The sequence below is a fragment of the Falco rusticolus genome, chromosome 4 (genome assembly GCF_015220075.1).
Source record: "Falco rusticolus isolate bFalRus1 chromosome 4, bFalRus1.pri, whole genome shotgun sequence".
NCBI lineage: Eukaryota > Metazoa > Chordata > Aves > Falconiformes > Falconidae > Falco > Falco rusticolus.
This window is the reverse complement of record NC_051190.1, coordinates 102,761,908-102,789,772: the sequence shown is the minus strand read 5'-3', so window position 1 is coordinate 102,789,772 and position 27,865 is coordinate 102,761,908. Positions and strand designations below refer to the sequence as shown.

Sequence of the window (27,865 nt, the reverse complement as noted above, 5' to 3'; positions counted from 1 at the left end):
GAGCATAATGGGAAAGTCAGACTTCAGGGACAATTATTCACCCCCGCTTGGGAGGAGGTGCGAGGCTTTGGACTAGGAAGGCATCGCTTCAGCCTCCTGCAGCCTGGCTGACAACAGGTACTGCTCCTCAGGCGGTTCCTCAGGGGAACGGAGCAGGGAGCAGCAGGCTGCAGCCTCCAGAAAGCTCTTGCAAATGGAATGCCCAGAATTAAATCTTACCTGAGGAGCCTAGGAGTAATTCACTGGAGCTGATATCTTGTGACCTCGCATTTAGCAGTACGAGACCAAAATTAGGCTCCTGAGAGGTAAATGTGAATAGTGTCTTTCACTTCCAGAAAACTAGAATCCGGTTTATGGAGATTTTATTATTGAGGGTGCCACTTTAAATGCTAATCACTATTTGCAGGCTCATTACAGCTTCAGACTGGCCTCTTCAAAGGAATGAAGGGGTATTATGTGTTCACCTACCAGCAAAATTCAAACTCCTTTGAAAATCCCAGCTTGAAGCTACAAAGACACAGGCCAAGTGTGAGTTCAGTGATTGTTTTGCCAAGGCCTCTTTCAGTGCCTGTGTCTGTGAGTACAGTCCCAGCCTACACGATGATTCTGTGGTGGTGTACCTAAGCTGGAACTCAGGGGTGTTATGAAATCTGACGTCAGGCCAACATCACACAGCTAGAAGACAAGTGGCTGTTTCTCCGAGGCAGCTGCAATAAGCTGTGCTGGCCAAGCACAGAATCATTCCCCAGTACAGTGTGCTGAAATACCCACTGGTTAAAATGGGAGTTTAGAAGTCCTGATGTTAAACCTGTCAATGCAGCCAGTGTATATGCATCATACTGGATACAACCTTCATGTCACAAGGAAGGCTGGCCTGCTGCGACTGCGGATTATGTTTCTGCTCGCCAAATGCCCTGACGCAGGACTTGCCTTAACACACCACTGGTATTACACAACTGAAACTCTTCTGTACACCTGGTGAAGGACTTGTTGGGGCTCCACTGGATCTCTGCCCTTGTTTGATGATTTGTTTGGTAAAACTTAAGCAGGCTGTGTAGGTTGACTTGTGGTTTTTCTGCCTACATTCTGAACAGTCAGGTTAAATTTCAGACTAACCTCTCCCTGCCCCATCCTGACTACTTGAATGGATTTGCACTGTGTTTAAGTATGGTAAAACTGTGTTGAGCAATTCAATTTTTAATGAATACCAGCTCACTTTCCTAGTTTTTTTCCAAGAGCAGGCATTTTCTGTGCCACATCCCAGGAAGAACTTTTTCCCTCTGTATTTCAGCTCTTACTGTGATATTCCAGAGAACGTGTAGTTTGGGTCTAGGGGTGTGAGCTTTTCCCTTCCGCATGCCTGACTTCCTGAAATCCAGTGCTAAGGCGTTTAGATCTACTTGTCTTGCTCAAGAGTTGCATCTGCTGACTGAAGCTTAGATTTAGGGTTCTGAAAAGTTTCATACTCCACCTTCCAAAGTGTTCAGGTGTTGAAAGCAGGCTGTGAATGTTCTGTGAACAGGCATGCTGATGCTTGCAGAGAAGTCAAGCAATGTGAAAGTTGACTTGGCTTTTGCATGTGGGCGAGCCTGGTGGTCAGCCTGGGTTTGTCACTTGTCTTTGACGTGACAAGATGGTGTTAGGAATCACCTAGGGCACACCTAGGGAGCTTCTGCCCAGAATACTTGCAGGGACCTGGAGATATGCTCTGAAGCATCAAGTTTCATGTATTTCTGGTTTTACAGGGCAAAATCTAAATTAATTCTGAACAGAGGTAATGAGGCTACATCAACATGTTGTTTGAGAGGTTTGGGTATTTAGGGAGGGTTGTTGTTCATTTCTCCTCCCTTCTTCTGGTTAGAAGTGTGAAGGCGAGTATTTGAGAGGACTGTGAAGCTTGCAGATTTTGGAATGATGGTGTTGGTATGTTCTTGACGGCTTTTGCCTAGTAAGAGGAGACAGGCAAAATCAAACTATATTTCTTCAAGTGAATTTATCAGCCAGTGCTTGTGAGACAGTTAGGTTGCTTTCTTATTCTTATTTAAGGAAAAATCAGTAATCTTTGTCTCATCCCTGAATTTATGCTGGCTTCCCCTAATGTTTCAACATGAATTTGTATTTTATCCCATTACAAACCTCGCTTCTTGTATTATTTCTCTATTAATAAATTTCCATGTGTTCATTTACCTGTTCAGATTCTTCTTACTGAAAGCTGCTGTCCATAGAAGAGTTCTTACTCCTCAAGGTAGTTACTTTATGAAGTCCTGAATGGACTCTGTAGGCTGCGATTACAAGTCGTCACTGAAGGAAGTAAACTGTATAAGAATATGTTACTAACTTTTATAAGTGGTATCAGACAGTTAATTTACAGTTTTTGATGCCACATCTGTAATGCTGAAGGATGGTGGACATACCTGACTAGCCCTCTCACCAGCCTGGGCCTGAAAGTAGTGGAAAGACTTGCATGTAATGGGAGAAAAGACCAGTATTTTTTTTCAAAAAGAGACTTATAATGTATCGCATAAAACCTATGTTTTCTATTGGTTTTTTCAACTCTGTTAGCCTTGCCTTTTGCGAGAGGGATGCTGCAGCTGTCTTGTAGAGCAGCCTTTTAATTTTAGGACCCGTGTTTGAGTTTCTCAGTAACTCGCAACAGGTGCACACCTGTCAGGGCAGAATTGTACCTCTGCACCCAGGGCTCTGTCCTCCCACGGCTGGAAGAAGTACTTGAGGTTTTCCCAGGGATGTGACTTTGTCATGGAAACTGCACTCCTTACCAGTAAAATTGTGAACATTTTTAATTTCCTCATGAGAAGAAGGAGAATAAAATTAATTCCAAAGCTGAAAACGTTGAATGGCATTCCCAGACTCACCAGTGGTTTATATAACAGAATCTGTCACTTCAGAAAATTCATAACCCAATCTCTCTTCATAGTACAAGCAGTCTCATAATTTAACAGTGTAAGAAAATTCAAGAATACCAATGTGGACACCCCTGTGTTTCACTGCAGGAGAGAATTACAGCATAGTTCTCAGGAATTCTATTGTGCAAGAACTAGCAATAGCATATAAAATGCTGGTATTCAGCTAATATGCCTTTCTTTTATACTATGTCTCTATTGAATGAAGGAAAAATACCCAAACAGAATGGTACTGTATTTTGATTATTACAAAATCATGGTTATGATTTCCATCGATATCATTTTAGTAAGTGTATACCACAAAATCACAGAAAATACTGCTCCTATAAATAAAGATAGCAGCATGAGAGGTGGCTGAGTTAGTGTGAAGAATAACAGGGTTTTACTGGCAAAAGGGCAATATTTTGAATGCTCATAATTTATTTACTCTATCTATCTTAAAATTTCAGCCCATCAATTATACATGAAACTGAATACCATAGTATAGGAGGGGACTAAAAGGCAAGTATTCATTTCCAGCTCTAACATCTCAGCCTTTAAACAAGACCTGCTGCTTAGCACACTGTTAAGACAGATGGATAAGTGTTGGTAGATATGAGATTTATAGTTTGGCATTATTTAACTTCTCCATAATTTGCTTGTACTAGTGCCCTTGAGACACATTTTTTCAGAAAGTCTTGATTTTTCTACATTTATTCTGGTAATGGTGTATTGAGAGTTGTTAAGGAAATTAAAGTCCCATTTCAGGCCCCAGTTCAACAAAGCATTTAAGTAATGCTTAACTTAAAGTACATCTTAAACCGAATCCTATTTAAGAAAAGTGAAAAAAAAAAAGAGAAGCCTTCAGAGGGACTTCCCACATGGTTAAAGTTAAGAGTGTGGGGGCTTTTGTTACAGTGAACTTAGAAACGCTGCCTGTATCACATGAGGCTCAAGAGACTTTCTGTGGAAAGGGACATTTAAAGAAGATATTACCTGTTGTCCAGAAAGCCTGTGTGATGTGGTGAAGGAAGCTAGGAACTTGACTGAAATTTTGGAGCAGAATATAGAATGAACTGGATTTATCATGCTCAGAGGAAGTGCTTTGAGACCAAAAAAGGTGTTTTGCAGTGAAAAAGAACCATTATCTCAGCTCACAAACTTATTGGGCTGTTAGGTGTTGCCCTGAGACATCATGACATTGGAGGCTTTGCTGAAAAGCTGGAAAAAAGACCTTGTCTATGGATGAATGGGGAAACTTCCATCAAACTGGCAGTTAAATCCCTGGTACCTTTCTGTCACAGGTAATACTTCCTCTTTTGGTAGCTCCCTGCTCTGGAGCAACCCTAGGGGACTATATTGACAATTAATGACCGTTACAAAAAGTTTGCCTACTACAGTCCCAGGTCCTGTTAAAAGGACTTGAAAACATTTGATAGTTTTTAAGTAGGTTTGGTATTACTGAGCATAATCTGTATTTCTGGTTCTCCTCGGCAGATTCCATGATACACCTTTCAGTTTTCAAACACAACTAAAAACATTTATATCCACCTCACCTTCCCCAATAAACTGGAAGCTTTTATTTACAGCAGTAAACCCAGATACAGTTATTTTCTTCATACAGGTCGTTTTCCTTATGAAAATTCATTTCATATTCACCAAGAAAGTAGCCGGTGTCCTTGTGTTTTGCCACCTAGTGTGATGCAACATAAAAATCCATAATTTCACCTGTGAAAAACACTCAGATGACCGATAGTGAAGAAAAGAAAAGAAACTTTCTGGCTAAATAAGCTCAGTTTCCTACTGTTCATGAGAAATTTAAGGCAAAGAAATTAAAAATAGCCTTCAATATAAAACACCGATCACAATGATGAAAACATTTTTCCACTATTCTGAAGTGTTAGGGAGATCAAAACATATGTAAACCCAAATTTTGTTAAAGAAAAGAAGCAAGTTTATAATGTTTAATGAAAATTCCCATGTGATAGAAATTCAGCACTGCAAAATGGGTTATTTTTCTATATGACAGTATAGGGATAGCTCAGACTCAATAGCTTTCTTAACTAGTTATGTCTCTGTATTTCAGCATATGAATGGAAGTTTTTACAGCGTTATAAAAATACATAAATGGATCTGTAGTGAGTCTAAACAAACACACATTAATATGCAGCTAATGACAAGAAGCACTTCTCTTTATGTAGTAGCAAATTGTTATTAAGCAGAAGAAAGTTGGTATTATGTTGATATTACACTCCACAGTTCATTTCACTACATTTTTATTTTAACTTCAAGACGCTTAGAACTTCTTCTGGATACCTTTTATTAAGTTTGTCTGAAGAGGGCAGCCTTTCCTAATGCACTTGGAATTTTCTTAATTTGGCAAGGTTACTGTACGCTGAACAAATTGACAAAGGACATGCTCACAATCCCAAGTTTGCCTCTCATTATTGCCTGTGTTTTCCTTGAAGTCTCTTTCCATGTATATTTATCAACCAACTCCAAAGTATATTATTATTTTAAATATTTGACCTCTGCTAAAATACAGTCCAGTTTCACAGACTCTATGCTAAAATAATGGAGACTTACTGTGAGATTTCTAGAAAGAAATTTAAAGAGAAGGTTGTTAGGAAATATCTGAAAATATGAGTGTTGTTTATTCATTCTACAGTCTAGAAATAAGTGCCTTAAGTGCTAAGAATGCATGTGAATACAGTAGGGAAATATCTGTCCCTTTCTGTTGTCGGTTCTCCTTATCTTTCATGTTTTCCATCCTGAACTCTTCTCCAGGCTTCAAAAAGAAGCATTAGCCTGAAAGCAGATGGAGTGATGTTACTTTTTCTGTTATTTTATGCTTTAATCATAAGGAAACATTAAAAAAAATAATCTTACAGCAAATTTATGCATTGCAATGTTACCAGGAAAGATGAATGGCTACTCCACATTTAGCAATTAGTGTGATAGATTTAAGGGCTCTTAGAAGAATTTATTGCTGTGGTGTGACTTGATCGCGGTGCAGGGAGGGGCATTTGAAGAAGCTGGAATGATATATTTTCGCAGTTATTGCTGCTCTAGCCACTGTGTTGCATCTCTCCTCTTGCGATGACAGCTGAATTTGAATGCCTGTCTCACCTTCTGTGGTGTCGGGATTTAGATTGCGTGATAGGCCTGGGGGAGAAGGAGCATAAGCCGAAGTCAGGGAGCAAGCACAGGGGTTTTGAACAAGGAGAACGTAAAGGCTGGTACTGGTGGAAGAGGAAGGTAGGTGAAGGCAATAGGTGTAGGATTTCACAGCCTTTAGACAAATGAGCACAGTGTTTGCAAAAGCTTATTATCAGAATTACTAGAATCTCTCTATAAAAATCACATCCAACGCGTTGCTTGGGCAGTAAGAGTGATGTTCTGGATCCTGGGCAAAACAGTCAGCTAACCGTATTTTCAGTAATTCTCTTTATAAATGTCTGCAACCAAGTGAGAGTACTGTGTGTACCCAGGAGCCCAGCAAGTTTGCTGTGGTCGTTGACGAGTAACAAACCTTGTACTGCTTCACAGTCGCAGCGGCTGTCACCCGTGCCAGTTGTATTACGCTAGCACTGACTGCAGTCAAACTGCAATACGATGTCACCCCTTCAGTTTGTCAGCTCCGTGTCTCAGTTCATGATTAGGCAGTATCAGTGCTAATCTAGTCAAATGCTCCCTTTTTTTACTTTGTTGACTTTTTAGGAAAATAAGAGCATAAAGACAAATTTCCCCATTGTCACTAGAGCTAAAGTACCAAATAATTGAGTTTATTCCTCCCACAAACTAGGACTATTATTGAAAGCTGCCAGGTGTTTGTGCTACCAAACTCACTGAAACCTCATGTCAAGCATGACAGAAGGCTTGCTCAAAATCTTACCATGACACACCTATTTACCTGATTTTATATTCCTTGAATTTTCCTTGCTGTTTTCATTGATCTGAAAAAACACCCCTTTCTTCCTACCTCGTCTTTCCTACAGCAGCCACTTGCTCAGAAATTGAGGCAGATCGCTTCAGTTCCTTCCAACCCCAGACTCCCAGTGACTGGACCGCTCTGGAAAGTATGGGGCTTCTTCCTGTTCCCGCCAGAGCAGAAATCTCATTGTGTCCCTGCTTACAAAGCACTCAACTTCCTACACGTTGGATAAACAATTGCGTGCTTGTGCTATGGTCTTCTAAGATGTCAGATCTTCTCCCTGCAGGCCAAAGATCCACTAGTGTGTTCTTCCTAAATCCTCTAAGCAGTTACACCTTCATTGTGTTTATATCAGCATTTTCTCTTGAGACAACACCTAACCGACATTGATTGCTTGTTTTCATTTTTTTTTACTAATCTTGGGAGGGAACATCATGCTTTTTCCCAGACACCAATACTTGCTGTCTCTCACTGTTTCCTTTGTTTAATGAGTATGCAAAAGATATGGAGGGTGGATTTCTGAGGTTGTAATGAGAAGAAATGTACAAATAATTCTTACATTTCCAATACATCACTATTTTGAAGTGGGAAATGTGACTTTCTCTTTTGACTGCTTGGGAATATTTTCAAAATTAGGTTGTCAAAAATTTGGCTACTTTTATTGTGTCCTGGTCTTAATTTAGTGGGACTTGCCAGCATTTTTCCTGAATGTTTGAATACTTAAAAAATTTGATTATTCTGAGAATGACTCATTTATCTAGAAAATAGCCTTTTGTTGTTCTCCCTTTTGTCTTGCCATTAAAGAGATCATTAGAGTACCTCCTCCACCTTTCTGTGATTGTATTGTTTGCAAATAAAGATTTTTATTTTTGTACTTTCCTGAACCCTCATGATTCATGTCTTTACCTCCCAGTACTGAAATACATGTAAAATATTCTGATTATCTACTGAATATCTACTCTATACCATCTTTTACTTCAAATTCTGCATGATTGTCTTTTTCATTCTCTTACCAAGACTCTTCTCTGTTCTGGCTTTATTATAATCTTCAATGTAATCATAATCCTGAATTCTTATGATCTTTACTGAACATTAATAAAAGAAGGAAAGATCCACCCCCCCCCCCCCCCCCTTTATGAAAGCATCCATTGTTTTTGTATTTGCATTTGTTCCTCTAATGACTTTTGGCACTCTCCATAGCGTATCATTGAAGGTCTCCCACTGACTGTCAGTCTTCTGTGTGGACACTTCATTATCTTTTAGCAGCTCAGACCTGATATTGCTCAAAGATTCTGGGTCACTTTTCATATTTCTTGTCTGCTTTTTTAATGGGGTGGATGTCTTTCTCAGAATAGTTACTGGAAAAGAACAGTTCTCACTACAGTGAAATTGTTTTACCTTCCTGATGTTATTCCTTTGTCTCAAATCAACATATATCTGTTAATTCCATTTTTGCAGACCTATGCAAACTTCTGAAAAAAGCCACATCTTTCAGTCCCACAAATCTAATCCCATTCCACTGTCTTCCATAACCAAGACCATCTTTTTCTTTTTTAGTTAGTTCCCTATACCTCCTTGTGCCCCAGTGTTTCACTTAGGAAAATGGTGAGAGTTCAAAGGACATAAAAGATGTGGTATGTTCCAAGTTCTTCCAATAATGCATCTTATATTGCATTGTGCATTCTTCAAGTAGGAGTACGTGTCCTAGTAAGATCAGTACTGTTGCGTTCCCTGACTGTTTGAAGTTACTGAATGCTGATAATATGACAACTTAACATGATATAATACTTACTTCCTACCTTGCAGTCTTTTTTCCACTGAAGCAGCTGCTAACTTCTAAAAATCCACTTTCAAACTATATTATCTTTCATACGGCTGTGTTGTGCTCCCCTACCTTCTCTCTAGTGCCTGTGAGAGTTCTTGACCTCAAAGCATGAAATGTTTCTATATTCTCATTTTCCTTTTTTTGACTTAAGCTGACGTGATTTTTCCTCCTTATCTTATTGCATGTTTCCAAGCCTTGTGACTTTCTTACAATTTCTTAATTGTACATTTTATGGGATAAAGATGCCAACTTTATGTCAACTCCATCTGGAAGACTTGAAGGTTGTTCCTCGATCTCTTTGCAGCTTATCTTTAAATTTTCTGGCTTTGGGAGAAAGTACTGACTGCACAGCAAGTCAGGGTGTATGTGGCATCTCCACAGAGATGAGTTCTTTCACCATATTAAAATTCCTAAGAAAGAAGTTGTTGCTTGTCACCAACCATAACAGTTGTTCAGCTTGTTTGTGATTCAAATATTCTGTGCTTGTGTTGGTCAATACAGCTGGGAATTGGAGAAGGAATTAACGGCTACAGTATTGCTGGTTCAAGCTTGACCAGCCAGTTTTGCTAAGGCAGATGTCATTTGAGGTGGGTAATGCAATCTCTAATATCAGTTCTTATTCAGTTTGTGAGATATAAAAGGCTTGTGGACTTCATCACCATTTAAAGATATACTTTGAAATTTCAAATACATTCATTATTAGTTTTAACAATCAAGTAGAATATGGGAGGTCATGAAGTGATTTTTTTTTTTTTTAAAACAAAACTCCTGGTTGGTGAGTATAATGAGGGTTTCTGAAGAGAGGATATTTTCAACCCTGGCTTTGTCCAGAATTTTTTTTCCTTCCAGGGTGCTACAGTATCTATGTTAAATTGGTGAGCAGGAGTGGACAAAGAGGGAAAAAGGGGGGAATCACAGTATCATGACAAGCCCTACACTATGGTTCAGAGCCCATGTCAAATTACTAAGCTGTCAGGAGTCCACTGTTGGAGTGAGTAATAGATGAATTATATGACTTTTGGCAATTTCACCTCAAAAATTTTGAGTCACTATGTTGATGAGCAGGAGTAGATAGTGGATATAAAATGCAAGTGAGTACTTTGAGTTAGTGCCTGAGTTCCTATAAAAATGTCTACTGAATGCATTTGCTTCATCAAAGCCCAAACCCACAGGTTCAGAGAGATGCACTCCTATGGTTGACAGCTCAGTCAATATCTCTCCTGCTCTGTCTCTCCCTGTCATAACATTGATTTCTGTAAGCTAGAAGAAATAATCCCTGATGACATTGTGCAACAATCTTTAGGAAAGTTTGTTTTCCCACTGCGTGCTTTTTCATACACACCTTACAAATGTATTTCATTACTTATAAACTTTACCTCTCGTAATTCTGTTATATTTTGCATCTGTTCCATCTGGACCATTGTGTCCAGATCAGCTGCTTTTTTAATGCTTTCTTCTTGATTTTATACTTTTATGGGACAACATACTTGATGATTCTCCCACATCATCTCATCACCGCAAAACATTGATGTCGCTTTGACATATGCTATCCACTCAGCTGCCAAGCTAGCTGAAGGCATCGTGCACCTTTTGCATGGAAGAGAAGACCATACTGTCATGCCACATACTGTCGTTGCACTGCTGTCAACACCACTATGATGTTCCTGTTATTAATCGAATTATCAACCTTTATCTTCACTTTTCTGAGAAAAAAAAATATCCATCTCTGGAATTTCATAGTGCTAGTCTCACTAGAAAGCAGGTAGTTTTCCAGGCAGTAATGGAGGATTTTTAACTGTGAGGAGCCTGAAAATTAATTTTACTTGGACAGGATTGAAGAAACCATAGATCTTTAAAGTATTTGCAATTTGTTTTTTCTTATGTCCAGAGAGGCATTAGCTATGAATTTCCAGCATAGTATTGGTATTGTTGAAAAATGGGTCGAGGTTTCAAAGAGAGCAAGGAATTGTATATATTTGTGGCACAGGAGTGAAAAAGGCTTCATAGGTGAGCATCACATCTATAATGAACCGGCTTCAGTGGGGTTTGTCTCCCCATGGAGCCAGGTGTGATAGCAGATTGGAAGCAGAGGAAGCTCTTTCCACTGAGCTGACTCCTCTGATCCGTTGAGATGATGTTTGTGAGGAGGAGGCTGTGAAGGATTTAGTATTATTAAGTGTGCGAGGTCTTACCCCCCACAGAATCAACAAGGCTTAAGGGTGCCTGGAGCCAGACCAGAGGCAGGGATGGATTGGTACGTAGGCATGAAGTCTGTGTTGTTTCAAGAGATATTACTGGTTCAAATTTCAGACTCTCTAGTTCCTCTAAGCGCTATTTTTGATCAGACAGAATCAGATAAGTTGTCACCTTTTCTATTTAACTTGTATATAGGCATTAATAACTTGTCATTTTCTATACTGCATTCTTGTGGACTAAACTCAATAAGTAAAAAGAAATAAAACTCGGTACTTTAAAAAACACCTCTCCCTCTTTCTGCTACAGTTAATGGCAAAAGGACTTCACCCACTATTTGTTTATGAAGAGTCATAAAGGACATTATAGCCCTTGATAGTATGAGGTTAAAACCTTTTAATTTGTGTTTCTCCTCATAAACTCCTGCTGTGAAAAAAAATAAAATAAGCAAGTGAACCTCAAAGCCTGTATTCAATAAGAAGCCATTGAATATTGTTCCTTTTAAACATAACATTACTGGTTCCTCTTTGCAAAAGTCACAGATATACAGAACTCAATGAAAAAAAAGAAAGCAAACTTCAAAGGAAGAACTTCAGTGCCTTAACATCTCACAATGTTATCAGATGTCACTATTACTTTGTCCAGCAAATGAATTTTTGTATTTAAGGAAAAATCAGGGAAATTCTATACCAAATAATAGGGAAAAAAGTAACCGAGATATTGGACGGTGCAAATATATTCTGAATTTGATGTCAGCCTTTGCATAAACAGCTGGACATTACACTCTTTGAACAAGCAACCTCTCCAGTAAAACTGATGAGCAAGATACCTGCTAAATGCCAGCAGGATTTGAGGCCAGGAAATCGAAGAGCCCAGGAATTGGTAGCGTGTCATGTATATTACGTAACTATAACTGCATTCTCAAAGAACTACAGCAATAAGTCTAAGTAGTTTTTTCCCTTACCCCCACCCACCCCCACCCTGCAGTTTTGATATGATTAAATGCTTAGTATTTTCTTTGGGTTACTTTTGTATTTTTATATTTTCTCTATTCCTATTATGTTTTCTCTATTTATAAGTAAAAATCTCTTCTCCCTTTCTTGCCCAGCCAAAATATTCCAAGTTCTGAAAGTCAAGACAGTACTTTACAGCTTTACCAGCAAGCTGCCTTTGAAGGATTAGTACAGTTCGTAGGAGTTCACAAGGCTGTTCAGAAATACCCCTATTACATACCAAATTTGTGACCAGAAAACCCCTTTAAACCCTAGAAGAGGACAAATTGCCTAGGTCCCTTGGTAAAATTGAAAACAGGGAGTGTGGGTAGATTTAATTTCACCTAACATCAGCCATCCAAAGTTAGATGTCTCAATTAAACTGGCTGCTTAGCTTCTCTCCCCATTGAGTGGATGGAAAGAGACAGGTACTTCCAGACAGTAATTCAGCCCCTCTTAAGATACTTTTCCAAGCTAATGAGATGAATTGCCATACCCATCAGAAGGTTTTATAAGTTTATTTAGCTGTAGAACGAGTTATAAGCTTTGGCTTTGTTATCAGGATATATACTCTTTGCTTTTAGAAATATTGCCAGAGTAATGACACTTGTAACTCTTTCTCTGTGCTCTGCTTTTTGTTCCTAATTTTTAAGGGTTGCCTTACATCGAAGCTCTCTTGACGGAACGCGTAATTATTTATGGACTGTATGTGATCTATGCTTGTGTTGTATACAGTCACTAATAGCCTTAGCCCAAGAATGAAATAGTAACATATATTTTCATGGGCTCTCCTGCTCATGAAAATGCTCAGATTTCCATGTATTCTCCTAAAAGTATTTTCTGGCCTCTTGCTACGTTATCTACTGTGTTCGGTAGTAGGAAACTTCTGAGAAACCAGTTTTCCTGTGAACTGCATATAAAACAGTGGTTTTGCACATACGCTGCATCATTTGCTCTTCTTTTATCTGTGCCACTTTATTGCTATGAAAAGTACTATTTTCCTGCTCTCATGGGGATTTGGAAGCAGTCTGATGTTTCATCAGCATTCTTCACACTCAGGCCTGGATCTGGTTGTGCGCTTGAAGCACATGTTGTATCTGAACCTAGATCAGATTTTCTCCTCTCATACCAAGTGTTGTCTGGGCAGCAGCGTGCAGGCCACCAGCTTTCATCTCTCTTCTTTTTTTTTTTTTTTTTCCATAACTTCCACCTCAGATACTTAAACTCACATATCCACTTAGCATTTTTATTACCTTCAGAGGTACAGCCATCTGTGAAAGTTGTTATACCTTTCTAAAGTTTTCAGCAGAAGTTCATTGGTCTTTTGAAGCGACTGGTGGTCACCTGCAGCTGTGTGGGTTTAACCTCTCTTCACAGGTGGGGGAATGAGGAGTGGCAAGGACATAAGGAACAGCTTGGACAAGCAGATGATTAGAATAGTCAGTCCTAATTAGTTTTTAATAGGTGGGTGGTGGTGATGGTGATGGCATTGTACCTGCATATGGCTGAGAGACAGCTCGCAGGGAGCAGAAATGAGCTGGGAAGGTAGAAGGGTTGGATGTAAAATTAGCAAAGTGCAGGGGCTTGCTAGGGGCCTTGGGGGAGCTGAGAGTTGCTTGGTTTAGATGTTTCAAATGATGCTGTCAGGGAGCTCGACAAGACCAGCGAGGGAGATTCTGTCTAGGGCTTGTGCTAAAGTGCTAGTTGTGCCAGAGGGAGAGTGCTTAAATGTCCCGTGTGCGTGCTCCCCTGTTCTCAAAGGGAAGAGTGATGAGGAAGGTGATTGTATCTGAAGGAAGGGATGTGGCTTAAGGGGCTATATGCAGCTTGTGTTTTCCCTGGTAAGACAGTTTGTGAAAATTCAGCACCTCGAGGTCTCCTTTGTGGTGCAAGCTGCATGCAAAGGCTATTCGTCCATCAGTGTGACCTTGGCTGCTATGTGTGAAGGGTCCTACTCCTAGGGGTAGTTAGGGCATTGTCCAATTTCTACCAATTGCAGTGAGATAGGAGTGAGAGTGTGCATATACGTCTGTGTCTTTGGACTTTGATCATGTGTGTTTTTTTAAAGTTACCTGCCTCAAATATTTTAACCACTGAGCCAAGTGGGGGATGTGGTCTAGCCTTCAGCTTTTTTTTTCGTGTTGCCCCTTAGAACTTGGAAAGAAGCTCTGATGGAAGTATTTTCGAGATCTTTCAGAATCTATCCCAAATGACCTGATGTAGAAGCTCCTGTGTGTGAGCAGTGTAAGCCTTTGCCCTATAACTTAATATTTTGATTGCCTTGGAATGTGCAATTGATCCTGCTCATTGATCTGTGAATGTAAAGGGGGGGGGGGGGGGGGGAGCGGAAAAAAGCCTGGGAGGATTGGGGAAATAAATGCTGATCTTAGAACTTTTATGCTACTGTTTTTACACCTTTTTTTTTTTTTAAGTGAGTACCTTTTAAACAAATTGGGAAATGAAGTCAGCTTCTAAATACTTCTGAAGCCCTGGTCTTTTCTTGTTTGTAAAGTTAGGCAAAAAATTACCTTCTGCCTCTGTCTTTGGAGGAATTTGTCTACTGGCTGCCTAGCCTGGAAAGGTTCTCTTGTTTCTCTGTAATAATGCAGTACTATTTCTCTGAAGGATATCTTTCTTTGGGATGTCCTTGAAACAGAGGTGGGAGAGTTCAAAAGCGATTGCTGTAGAGGAAATGTACCTACTAGAGATAACAGGTGTTGGGGTAAGTAATGAAACCAAAGGCTGCTATTTATGTGTTTAAGCAGGAGGAATATGGAGGTTTTTATTGGACAATAGTAAAGGCATACATTATATATATTAATTTTGAAATTAAAAAAGGTGTGTGGTGCTTGTGGAAAGGCATCTTTCTGGAAAACAGCTCCCAGAAAAACTCCAGCTATCTCATTATTCAACTGGTTGTTCATAGATTGACTAGGCTTTCTTCTGAAGTAGGTAGAGATAGTTTTTGTAAGTTTTTATAGACCTGAAATCAGCATTGTGTGCAGTTTGTCTTTTCCAAAGTTTCTGTCAAAAGAAACCGTTATTCTGTTGCATGGTGTATTTGTTTATTAAAAAATGACTATTCTAAGGGTGTCTAGTAGAAGCTAAATACACTAAACAGTAATGCTAATAATTAAATTTGTAAAATAACTGCTTTTTGATAGACTAACACGAAAGCACAATTACAGCAGTGGCTGTTTCTCATTAGTGGGAATGACACGCCAGCTTTTTTTATGTAATGATGTGTAAGCCCTAGTGGTTATAGTTGGCATAGAAATGTACTATACACTTGGGTGTTAAAAACCATAGGCTATTTATTTTCATACTTACAAAGATTATACTACATTGTGGTATATAAATCTCACTTGGATTGTCTTACTTGTATTTTTTAGTATAATTTATGTCCATATGGTTGAAATTTGAAACTGTCCCCCTATTAGTATCCTCCTGGTGACATATTGTACTGATAGATTAGTATCTCATGTCTGGAAAGCCTGTTTCAATTAAGATCTCTTGAGTAGGTAACTCAAATCTACCTGATCTTTCTGATACAGATAGCTTTGTTGTCACAAGTTTTTTGTAATACCTGAGCTTACACAGTATAGTAATGATATGCTTGCAAGATATTTGGCTACTGACTGTGGCTTGTGGTGTTTTGTGTTTTTTTAGAGTCAACAAATTCATGTAAGCGAGGGGTGGACTTGGAGGAGCTTTGTGTTATGCTAGGCCCTAGCCTAAACTAGGAGTAAGTGGCATAGAAGTTCACGGTATAAAGCTACTTTGAAACTGGGGATAATACATATTTTAATAATTGGTGGTGTTCTCGTGGATACCATATTGCATTGATTCTTCTGCAATATCAAAGGCAGTTTGATTATAAGGTCTGTTATGTGATACATGATAGGGATATGAAAGTCCGTGTTATGGCCTTCTTTCTTAGTGCTTCAGAAATCAAATACAGAGAATCAGGTGAAAGAAGTGTAGAGATAAATCATAAAAGTCTGTGGTTCTTTTCTTCAAAAAGAAGTTGATAAACAGCTAATTTCATTTATTACCTATTCCAAAAATATGTAAGCTTCATTTTTGAGTGAAGTGATTCTGAAAGAACAATTTTGCTTTATTTTCTACAAGTTAAGAAAAGCCTCTATAAAACTACTATGAAGTAGGGAATGAAACGTCACTATGACTTAGGGAAAAATACAGATATAACTTCTCAGAACAGGCAGACAAACATCCTAAATGGTGTCCTTAAAATCATAGAATGGTTTGTGTTGGAAGGGACCTTAAAGATTGACTAGTTCCCTCCTGCCCCCACCATGGGCAGGGACACCTTCCAATAGATCAGGTTGCTCAAAGCCCCATCCCACCTGGTCTTGAACACTTCTAGAGATGGGACATCCACAACTTCTCTGGGCAATCAGTTCCAATGTCTCACTAGCCTCATGGTGAAGAATTTCTTCCTAATATCTAATCTGAAGTCTACCCTCTTTCAGTTTAAAGCCATTTCCCCTTGTCCTATCACTACGTGCCCTTGTAAAAAGCCGCCCTGCAGCTTTCTTGTAGGCCCCCTTTCAGTATTCAAAGGCTGCTATAAGGTCTCCCCAGGTTGAACAATTCCAACTTCTTCAGCCTGTCCTTACAGGATAGGTGCTCCAGCCCTCTGATCATCTTTGTGGCCCTCCTCTGAACTTGCTCCAACAGGTCCAGGTCCTTCTTATGTTGGTAGCCCCGGAGCTGAACGCAGTTCTCAAGGTGGGGTCTCATGCATGGAGTAGAGGGCAAGAATCCCCTCCCTCGACCTGCCGGTTACGCTTCGTTTAATGCAGCCCAGGATATGGTTGGCTGCAAGTGCACATTGCTGTGTCATATTGAGCTTTTCATCCATCAATACCCACAAGCCTTTCTCCTCAGGGCTGCTCTCAATCCGTTCTCTGTGCAGCCTGTATTTGTGTTTGAGATTGCTCTAGCCCAGGTGCAGGATCTTTCACTTGGCCCTGTTGAATGTCATGAGGTTTGCATAGGCCCACCTCTAAAGGCTGTAAAGGTTCTCTGGATGGCATCCCTTCCCTCCAGTGTGTCAATTGCACCACTCAGCTTGGTGTCATCAGCAAACTTGCTGAGGGTGCAGTCAATCCCACTGCCCATGTCACTGACAAAGATGTTAAACAGTGCTGGCTCCAGTGCCAGCTGCTGAGGAATGCTGCTCATCACTGGTTTCCACTTGAACATCAAACTGTTGACCACAGCTCTTTGGGTGTGACCATCCAGCCAATTCCTTATCCATTGAGTGGTCCCTCAAACTCCATCAAATCCATACCTCTCCAGTTTAGAGACATGGATGTTGTGCAGGACAGCTTTGCACAAGCCCGGGTATGTAAGGGCTCTTTTTGAAATCTGTGCAGGCTTTCCCTGCTTGCTCCGGAGGCCTGGATGTGGAGATAAAGAAAAGGCTTCATTTGTTGTCTGAGTGCTAGGCTGCAGAGTGATTATGCCTTAAAATGTAGTGAGGAAGCAACTAGCACGAACTCTGGCTCTCAGCTCACCTGCACATCAGTTCTGTGCACACCTGCCTGCAATGAGGGGCTGCCCAAAGCCTCCCAATGAGGGGCATGCCCAAAGCCCCCCCCCCAGCTTAAATCCTGGTCTGGGAAGAAGAGACCTCCTTAGATGAGCTTGGAAGGAGTAGACGGCTTGGTGGAGCGTGAGCTGGCTGCAAAGGTGCTTTGCTGCATGTAGGCATATTCCAGGGCAGAACTTGGTTAGATAAGTGATCGCATATGACCAGCACTTACGTATGCAATAAAGGATCATACTTCTTCACTGACTTGGGGTCTGTGCCTTCATGTGCCACACCGGTAGAGGATGTCAGTTGTTTTTCCATTTAGAGCATGTTTGCTTAATCTGAGTAAATTACCTGGTTGGAAGGTGGTGCTTTGCAGCCCCAGTTTAGGTTAGGGATCAGCGTTTAAATTTGGCATCTAGGTGACACACAGAAGTTGAGGCAACATTACTGGCAAATTCAGCATACCCTCATCTCTGATTTTAATGCTAATGTATTGTATTTGTAGTTTTTTGATGGTTTTGTTTATTTTTTTTTTTATTGTGGGAGCTTACATAGTTGAGATTGGTGAAGCTGACTGTTATGATGGAGATGTTGGTGATTACTTGACATGTCTATCTTTTTATTTTGCAGAGAACTACAGCCAACAAGACTTCTGGTGCTCCTTCCTACAGCAGATGGTCCAGTTCACAGCCCCATCAGGTAATATGCCCTTGTCAAAATAGATATGAAGCTCAGGTTGATACATGCTTCCTTTTAAAATCAATCTGTGAAGGGATCCAATAGTGTTTCCTACCTGTATTAGCCCGACTAGGTCATGCTAATTTCAGGTTGTTGCAGGATATCCTGTGGCAAACTGTTAGATGCAGTTGCCGCTTAGGGAGGAGGCTTATACAGCTGTGACTCATTCAGTGCAGTGGTGCCCCTCTGTAGGTTGTCGGGAATGGTTATTATGGCTGGATCCCTCTATTGTTTGTGTCTTGTCACTTAAGTTAGAAGTGTTTGATGCTCTTTGGCAATGTGTGAAGTCATGTTCTCCCGTGCTGCCTACCCCCAGCCAATATTCTTTGCACTACTTTAAACAACAGAGTTGTGAAGTGGTTATAATGGCCAAAAATTTCAGGAAAACTTGTTATAAGCCCAGCCTGAAGCTAGAAAGCTGTTTGGTGATAGCCAGGAAGCAGTATTATTGGCAGTGATTTTTTTTATTGAATGAATTTGAATGGTATTTAGGGTTTCTGTTACTTCATCAAAACCAAAGGACCTTTTTTTGCGTACAGACAATGACATGGCTTGCTTTGTGATCAAAGAACAACGTGTGTCAACTAAGGCAACTTCGTCTTTAAAAACTCTTCAAGTGTTTGTTCAGTATTGACCCTATAAATATTGCTTTCCCCCAACTTCTACTTTTGTTTCTTTCTGACCTCTTTGTACATTCATTTCCTCTCAAACACCCTTGCCCTTGATGTTATGAAAAATTTAAGTTATCCTGGTGAGCAAATTCTTGAACTGATGTACTGGATTTTTGTTTTTTGAAGGACGTGTATGCACTAAGAGGGGAAACCTCAGCAACATGAGCTGTGGCCTGGAAAACTAAAGCCAAAGAAACTATCAATTTTATTTGTAGTCAAATTATGAAGGGAAAGAAGGTGGCTAAATGCTTCATGGGCTGTTAGCTATCTATGTCACCATCCTTCCAGTCTTAGTAGTTCTGCTTTCACAAAATATTTTGAGTCTCGTGCCTCCTCTCCATATAGAAGTATGTTCTTTTTTTTGCTTACTAAGGTTTGCAACTTTTTTTTCTTTCACTTTTTGAATATGGAATTTTCACTGTTGTGGGGGTGAAAATGAAGGCTATGTAGGCAGAAGGTTAATTCTTTTCAGTGGTTATTGCTTGCCCCATGCTAAGGGATCAGACAGCAAGCAAGAAAAAGTTCATGGAGTATCTTATCACTAACATGTACAAGGCTGAAACAGTAATGACTGTTCCCCTTTTTCTGTGTCTGCAGTTGCCCATTAATGTTAATGGGAGATGCATTCCTAAGTCAGAAGGAGATCATCCTAACAAATAGTATGAAAAGCACTTTATGCTCTACAGGCTTGATTTCTTTTTTGAGGAGGGAGGGGAAGATAAGTACATAATAAAGATTGTTCGTAATGTTACAACCCTGTCAAATCACTAGCAGAGTCAAGGGATTAACTACCAGGAATGTTTTTGAAAGTATGTCTAGACCATCCAGCATCTGCAGGAAAAAAAATTGTCGTGCTGTATTAAAGCATGCCTGTGGTAACTTTCTTCCACCTGTGTTGTCCCACACACATTTTAATCTCATCTTCCTTTGTCGTTTACACTCCTAATCTTTTCTTTTTCATCCTTGTTTATTGTAAGCTTTTGTATTCTGTGTTCTGGGTTTAATAAGCTTGTAAACTTGCCTCACGGATATTACAAATACCTGTACCAACTGTGAGGCTGTATAGCCATGCTGCAGTTCAGTTTGGGAGACCCGAACACTGCTGTGCACTCTCATGAGCTGAGTGGCAAAATATGTGTATTGGATCAGAGACTTGTATTCAGCCTTACAACTTGCCAGCATCTATATATAGTTTATTTAAACATTTTCTTTGAAGATGGCTTTCCAGGAAAGAAAAAGATTAAAGTTCGAATTCATATTGTCTGCATTTTCTTCAGTCTCATGCAGTGAACCCAGTGAAGGCTTTTCCACATACATCTTACAAGAATTCACACAGAAGCCTAATAGAACTACATGGCTGAGACCTTTGATGCATCTAAGAAATGTTAAAAGTTAAATTGATTTCCTCCTTCCCTCCCCCAAGTTTTCTTTTTTCATTTTCTCTATCTGTGTGAAGTTTGAAGGTCCATTGGGTGAGAGATTTGAAAGGTGTTTTGCAGGTGGGGTCAATGATTTGCTGAAAATAACACATTTTTCACGGACTTATTTTGCTTTGTACTACCCAGACATACTTATATTTTGTATTGTCTAAGCTGAAGCATGTTTATCTATCTCAAATACACTATCTGCGGAAGGTTTTTAATAAGTTCCTATTAACCCATTGCTCTCATGGACATGTGGAATTTGTGTGCTCAGGTTTGGGGTTTTGTTTTGATGTGAAGCTGTTGAGAGAAATTTTTTTTCCTGCTTCCTGAGCCTGGGAAAGTGTCTTGTTGCAGGGGAGGCGTCTTTAAAACTTGATTAAGAGGTTCCTTCTGACTGCCCTGGGAAAGAAGCATTACTACCTGCTTCACGCTAGCTTTTTCTCAAGCACTTTACTTTCTCAATGTCAGAATAAGAAGCCAATAGTATAAAAAGTTGATCTTTCTTGGAGCCAAGGAATTAATCTACTGAATTAAAGGACTGAGGGTTGGGCAGGGAAGCCAAACCAAATTTCAGCGTCTGAATTGGCATCCAGGGGGTTGTGTTGGACCTTACTGCCTTCAGATGTGCTAAACTGGCTTGAGGGATAGAATCAAGAAGATACAAGCTGATGCTAATGAGCTGGAATTGCCTGTGCTGCCATTCTTGGCTAGTGGCATCACTTGATGTGTCAAGAAGTCTGCAGCAATTTTGTGAGAAGCTCTGAAGTGAACTTAGTCCTTCTGTGGTACTCTGCAGACTGTGTGTGCTTTCTGAAGTGCAACTGGCTCTTACTGCTGATGAAAATGAAGGAGGAAGTGGCACTTTATCAGGCACAATGATATAGCTGATTCCTAACATGCCGCTGCTTTTGCCGAGTGGGATGGCAGCCAAGGCAGAGTGTCTTATAGTAATGGCACATCCATGTGTGGGACAGTCTGTGTCTCATTAGGAATCATAGGTAGACAGGCAGGGTGGGACGCAAGACACTTGGTATTGCAGCTCAGATGTCCCTAGAAGCAGTTTTAACATTAACAATTCTCTCATTACTAGCAATGACGTGGAAACTCTTGGGTTGGTGTAGTCAAAGTAGATGTAAAAATGAAAAAGAAAGAAAAAAAGAATTGTTTCTTAGAAAAACAGAAGAAATGCAGTATCTCAGATACAAACCTAAAGTTGAAGCACTGAAAGTAACCGTAAGTGAAGTGTCTTAAAAGAAAGGCTGGAACAACCAACCAACCATTGTCCTAACTTGCTTATGTTGATGAGAGGCAAAAAGTGGGTAGCACCTAAACAGATCTTGCAAGTAAATCCACTTTATATGCAAGCAGAAGACAGAGATAGGCTGTCTTTTCTTGCTCATGGGCACACTCTAGGGAGCTAGCCCATCAAGTCTGACTATTTGGTCCTCACTGTTGGCTGGCACCTTTGTGACAATATTCCAGGTCTCTTGCGCAAGGGTTGTTAGCAGAAGTATCTTTAGACACGCTTAGATTATATTACCTTCTAGAAAGATATGACTGCATCTTTACTATTAGGTGCTAAATGAGCCCAAAGAGTAATTGCTGCGTCTTAAATGCCATTAAAAATAATATAGAACACTTCAGCATCTTTCCCCTCCCTGTATCTATTAGCAAGGCATTAGCTTAATAGCTAACGAAGTAAAAATGCAGAAAGTGGAAGTATGTCGAATGGGCTGCAGGACAGGAGGGCTCTCGGCTAAACTTCCATAATGTTCCTCTGTCTGGTGCTGCTGCTGCTTTGTTACAATTGCTGTGGCTTTCTGGTGTTGGCAGCGCAAGCTTCTTGGTTTCTTGCAGATAGTCAAAGCTTTGTCCGTTGCTGAACTTGGCATCAGTGCCTTAATCAAGATCAGAATGTGTTGGGTTTTTTTTACTTCAATATCCTGCTCTTTAAACATAGAAATAAGTACTATGTTTTAGTACCCAGTGGTTAGCGGTTTTCTTAGAGGAATTGGAACAGACAGTGGATGTTGGTAAACATTCAGTGTAAGATCTACATTTCAAATATGCCAATTCTTCTACCACTCTATGTGATAGTTTATAATACAGCTTCTTCATGATTGAGATGATGGAAATACCAGTCAAGAAAATGGAAGCTAGGGAGGATGATATTCCAGCTTTTCTGTAGCAGCTGTTTCACTGAATTCCAGGTCAGATATTTCAGTGTATATAACTTAGCTGTCTTGTTTCCTGCCTGTTATGTGTGTGTCCCTGCTTTCCCCTTGCCTTGTTTTTGCACTTTTATTCTTCCTGTATATGTGTTGGAGCAGTAATGTGTTGATAAGCAGATAATTATACAGAGCTGTCAGTTCAGTAGTCTCTTTCACAGTGCCTGAGGTCAAAATGAACCTTGTGATCAATCATTTGGTATAAAAATAGAGCATTTATTTAGTTTTAAGAAGCATCCCAGGTATGGCTACTGGTAGTAGCTGGAGTGCTTCGACCAGTAGTAGCTGGGATTGTTGCTGCCTGCTTGTATCCAAAATAACAGGGACCTGCAGGTGGAATTAATTACCTGTTAGAGCAGAGAGATGAGGAGTGGTGAGTTTCCGTTATGGGATCTGGCATGTTTTCTGAACACAAAGGTTATAGGAGTGCTTGTTAGCCATGGCTCAAAAGATCCATTCCTGTGAAGTGACTTTTGTTTTAAGCTGTTGGAAGATGCCTAGTTCTAAATACTATAAAGATTTCTGTATTTGCCTGTTCTGAATCTTCTTTAGGCTTTTTCCCTTCAGTGCCTCAAGTCTGACTTGGAAAAAGTCAGTATTAAGAAAGTCACTGTCTCCCTGATGACTCAGCTGTTGGCCTTTCTGCTGAGCACTGCAAACTGTGGCAGTAAACTTCAGGTTAAGTGCCTGTCCACTAGAAAATGTACTGAGAACACCAACGATTTTCCCAGAAGCCACTGAACAGCTGTCAAATGGCAACAGCGTTCCTTCACTGTTGACCTAGGTTTGAGCTGGACCAGTCTGCTTATCTAAATGAGTATCTTAGTCCAACTACTAGGGTTAAACCTTATTATAAAGGTCAAATGAGTTCTGGCAATTTTCCAAAAGCAGACCAGACAACCCAAGCAACAGAAATATGTCACTGCCTCCTGGCACTTGGCATATAACCAAAAAACTGTAGCAAAATTCAGTGGGCTTCATCGGAGTTAATGAGGGAAATTTGTCAGTTTTGCAAAAAATTGACATATGTGTAAAATCCCTAAATACCTCCTTTCCATAATACATCTTCTCAGAACTATATATACCTCTGTACCATACATCATCGTAGTTTTACAACATTTGAACTTGGTTCTTATTGCACTTTGATCCTAGTTACATTTGGGTTTAAATCATCATTGGATAAATGGGATATCATATGGGATAAAATCAAATATGGAATGAAAAAAAACCTGAATTCTTAACGTTGTTTTGACATGCTGTGAAATCAACGCAGTGAATTTCAACAAGCCTTTGTTAGGCTTGCCTCAGATACTTCATTAAACTTGAGTTTGAGGTGGAGGCAGTGCCTTGCAGAAGCAAGTTTAGCTAGTTAAAGTACTTGTAAGGCATGATGTGTAAAAGAAGTATTGGAAGAAGGACTGGAAAAATCAAGTATCTGTGGTCAATGCACCAAGTTTGCTGCTGTTACTACATTCGTAGCATATGCCGCATTATGCATATTATAGCTTTGTGGGATCTTGTCTGCTATTAATAAAGACTGACCTGTGTAGTAGGTAGCCGAATCAAGTACAACCCTGACTCATGGACAGTTTTTTCTTGTGTGTCTCATATCTTGTAGCACTTGCTCATTTCTCCTGCTAGAGGTTGCTGGTTTCTTCCAGTCAACTGGAAGTGTTAAAGGCCCTGCTTGTCTTCAAAGTTTGATGATTCCTCAGTAAAATCTGTGGGCTGCTGCTTCTAGCATGTTGCTTTTGGTAAGACATCATAAGGGAGGATTGAACCTGGCATCTGTTTTTAAAGCAGTGGGAATCTGCAAGCTGCGCTGACAAACCTGACTTCACCAAGGTCACTGGCAAGGGCAGAGCAGACCTGTTAATCTTTGTGACTGCTATGCAAGCAACAAGAGAGAGCGGCACACTGGGTTGGCTACTCAGCCAAATGCATAGGTACAGCAAGATGTGTAAGCTATTTTTGTTGCATGACGATAACTCAACCAAATGAGACTCAGGAGCTGCTATATCTGTTGCCAAGCAAAGTACAACATAAACTTTGCTTTGAAAAGCTAAGGTGTTTTTAAAGCAAAGTAAGAAAGGAACTAAAAAAGGAAACTTCTGGTCAGTGGCAGAATATGAGTAAATGTACATAGCGTTATTCGAAGGTTGCTCCTCCCAGTATGGTACCTCTTGTGTTTGAAAAATTACCAAGAAGCCTACTGAATTGGATGTAAAGTTATTTTGTAAGTTGCAAGCAGGATGAGACCCTGTGCCTGGAGGGAAGCAATGGCAGTAGATAAGGTCTGACCCCATTCTTTCTCTTGGTGCTTGTGGAGAGACCCTTTGTATCTGATAGCGTCAGTGGTCTTCATCCTGCTATGGTAGCAGTTGTGTATCTTTAGAAAGAAGCTAAAACTTATGTTTAGAAGTTAGGCTTATGCTTCATGGTTAGTGTAAATGACAACACACAGGTCAACTGTCCTCTGCAATCTATATAACTGGTCCCTTTAGACCACTCCGTAGGTTGAAGATGGATATATATATAGAGATATATATATATATATCCTTCACCAAACATGATATTTGGGCATTAGTTCTCATTACACAACAACTATGTGAGTCTAGTATTACAATGCTCAAAAGTCTGGAGAGTGCATGCTCTGTAGAAGTTATGGTGACCTAAGTCTTGGTAAATTATTTATGCTAAATTTCTCCTGATTATGGTGTATAAACCTGAAAATTTAGGTCTAATGGTTACGGATACATAAGAGGACTCTTCTAAGATGCGGCATTGTGTTCTCTTCTGCAAGTATGAGAGGAAAATACAATGGGTTTCCTTTCTCATCATTACTCAGTCAGAGATACTGCTGGTATTTTGTTGCACTTTCAAGTTGAGGTTCAGAAGATTCCATCTATACCCTGGCTAATCTTAAAATCAGCATGCAGTATAAAAACGTTTTAGTTCAAAATGATGTTTTTAAACAGCTGCCATAATAGGATTTTTTTTCTAGACCAGCTAGCTTTTTTATTCTGTTCACGTCATTATTTTTGTTGTTACGTCATTATTTTTGATGACAAATACCAAATGAGTGTATCATGTTAAGTATCTACTCAGTGTGCTCAGAGTAGAGCCTAGAGAAGTATGTGTGCTGGGGATGAAGGGAAGTGACAGCATTTGTAATGACTTCTATAGACATGAAACATTTCCACAAAGTATCTGTAAGCTGCACTTATTTTGTCACTCAGAAGTATTTTTTTCCTAGAAAGTGAATTTTAGAAGATTAAAAAAAACCAACCCACCCTGAAACCAATAGGATTCTACTAATGCTAAACCAATAAAGCCAGAATTCTCCCTGTGTCACATCTTGAATTGTCACCGAAAGGTGCCCTACCCCTTTCAGAAACTTCACCTCAAAACTGCAGAGTGTCAATTGGAGAACTTCCTGGAAATTCCTCGCATAACTTTCGCCTGTTTTTCTTGCTGAATGAAGCTTATTGATGTTCTGTCTGCGAGTGCTGACTGCTCCCTGTAACTTGGCCTTTTTTGACTGATCTCGGTGAAGAAAAGGAAGGGTACAAGTTTATTGCATCTTCCAGAGATACGAAGTTCTTCCGCAAATTGTAAAAACGCAGCAGAGGAGAGAGGCTGGTGGTGCTGCACCAAAGGAAAGCATGAGATCATCCTTCACTAGCCAGCAGGCAATTCATGGAGAGAACGATGTGATGGATTCCCTAACAATGGGGCAAAAGACTCAGTTGTTGGTGTCTGTGTTTTTTCAAGAATGAGGCTAAACTTTTTCTCCTGTGCAGATTTTCTGGTTAAGGGATGAGCTCACCCCAGAGCTTAAGGAATAATTCAATTAAAGTCAATCAGCTGCAAGACACGTATACGTTCACTATCAGGCTTAATTGGTTTTGTTGTTCACACAGCTACACCATTGAATTCTAACAAAATTCTATATTGGTTTGATTGAATTCAGAACTCTCTAAATCTTTAAGTCTTTTAAGGAAACTATCTCCTTGCTGCATCTAGAAACATTATTCCTGACTCTTCTCAAGGTTCAGATCTTGTCTGATAATTTTTTGTTAGATAATATTGTTTGAAGCAGTACATAATCTTACAGTGGGGTCTTTCCATTACACTGTCCGTAGTATCCCTGATGTGTGCACATTGACTAATAACAAAGATTGACAAAGGATTTTACACATTGCCATCTTGCCTCATGTTCTATTAAATGTCATTTGATACCTTCTCTTGTAGTTTTCTTGCGTTTGACTTTGCTATGACATCTTCTTAAAAGAAAAAAGAAGCTGCCTGCAGATGATGTTTTAACACTTGTCAGCAATTCATCATTCTTCTTACTTTCGATTTAATTGTTTCTGGAATGAACAGTTCATGGAGATTTTTAAAAGTTCTGCTCTCTGGTTAATGAAATCAATTTGATGCAAAAGATAATTAGTATGACAAGTTGCAACCCACATGCATACTACTGTGTGTCACTCGCCCGTTCTCCCCCCCACCCCCGCCTTTAGTGTTCCCATGCTTTTAAAGATTGGAAGATAAGTGGGAGCAGAAGTTTAAGTTATTTTTAGAAGACTTTTGCCCCCCACCCCTCACCCATTATTCAAAAGTAACAGATGGACTCTGCTCTTTGTGCCTCTCATCTTTCATACTCCTGAAGCCTTAAATCTGGAAAGGAAATGCAACCAAGAGACCATGGCTGGATCCACCATCAGCTGCACTAACAAAGGAGTTGATGATTTTTCCAGAGCAAACATTAGCCAAGGGGTAGGGCTAACCTTTGGAGGAGAAACAGCTGGCATTGAGCTGTGTCCAGGGGCAGGTCTAGGGAAGACAGTCAGATCAGGGCTGGTGGCATAGAACTGTTTCTCTGCCTTTCTAAACAAGGTCCTGACAAAAAGTTCTCTAAAACCTTTCACCTTTCCTGTGTTTCACATGAAAGAGAACAAAGCTAGCTGATGGATTGTTTTAATATTCTAAATGATGATCATTGTATTTGATCATTAACCATGCAAATCTGAAAGAAACAATTGGTGGATCAACAAAAATAGATCTGCAGGCTACATTTGGTGGAATAGCTGAAAAAGCTAATTTGGTTATAAAGATAGGTTATGCTTTGTGATGAGAAACGACAAGGCATTTTGCTGCAACTGTCATGGCAACTTTAGAGCTTCTTTATATAGTCTAATTTAAAATGTATTTACCCTGTAGCAATGAAATTGCAATCTATGTATGAATCATAAAAGCTGGAGTTGGAAAATACCTCTCAAACATATGGACCAGTTCCTCAGCAGATACAATTCATTTTAAATCTGTCAGAGAACAGATACTCTGTCTTTAAAGTCAGTCTGTTTGTCCTGGGTTGTTTTCTTAATGTGGACT

General features: G+C 39.8%; 1 protein-coding gene across 7 annotated transcripts in view; it reads left to right on the top strand.

The window, feature by feature from the left end:
• Positions 1 to 27,865, top strand: part of RBMS3 (RNA binding motif single stranded interacting protein 3) — a 718,180-nt gene that overhangs the window by 90,295 nt on the left and 600,020 nt on the right. For 5 of the 7 annotated variants that reach the window (XM_037383217.1, XM_037383218.1, XM_037383216.1 and 2 more), the window contains one exon: positions 18,038 to 18,106. In XM_037383217.1, coding sequence (XP_037239114.1) covers positions 18,038 to 18,106 — 69 coding nt within the window. Of the gene's footprint in view, positions 1 to 13,961; positions 14,089 to 14,492; positions 14,567 to 18,037; positions 18,107 to 27,865 lie in introns of those variants that run through there. The other 2 variants (XM_037383221.1, XM_037383220.1) reach the window with 2 other exon arrangements.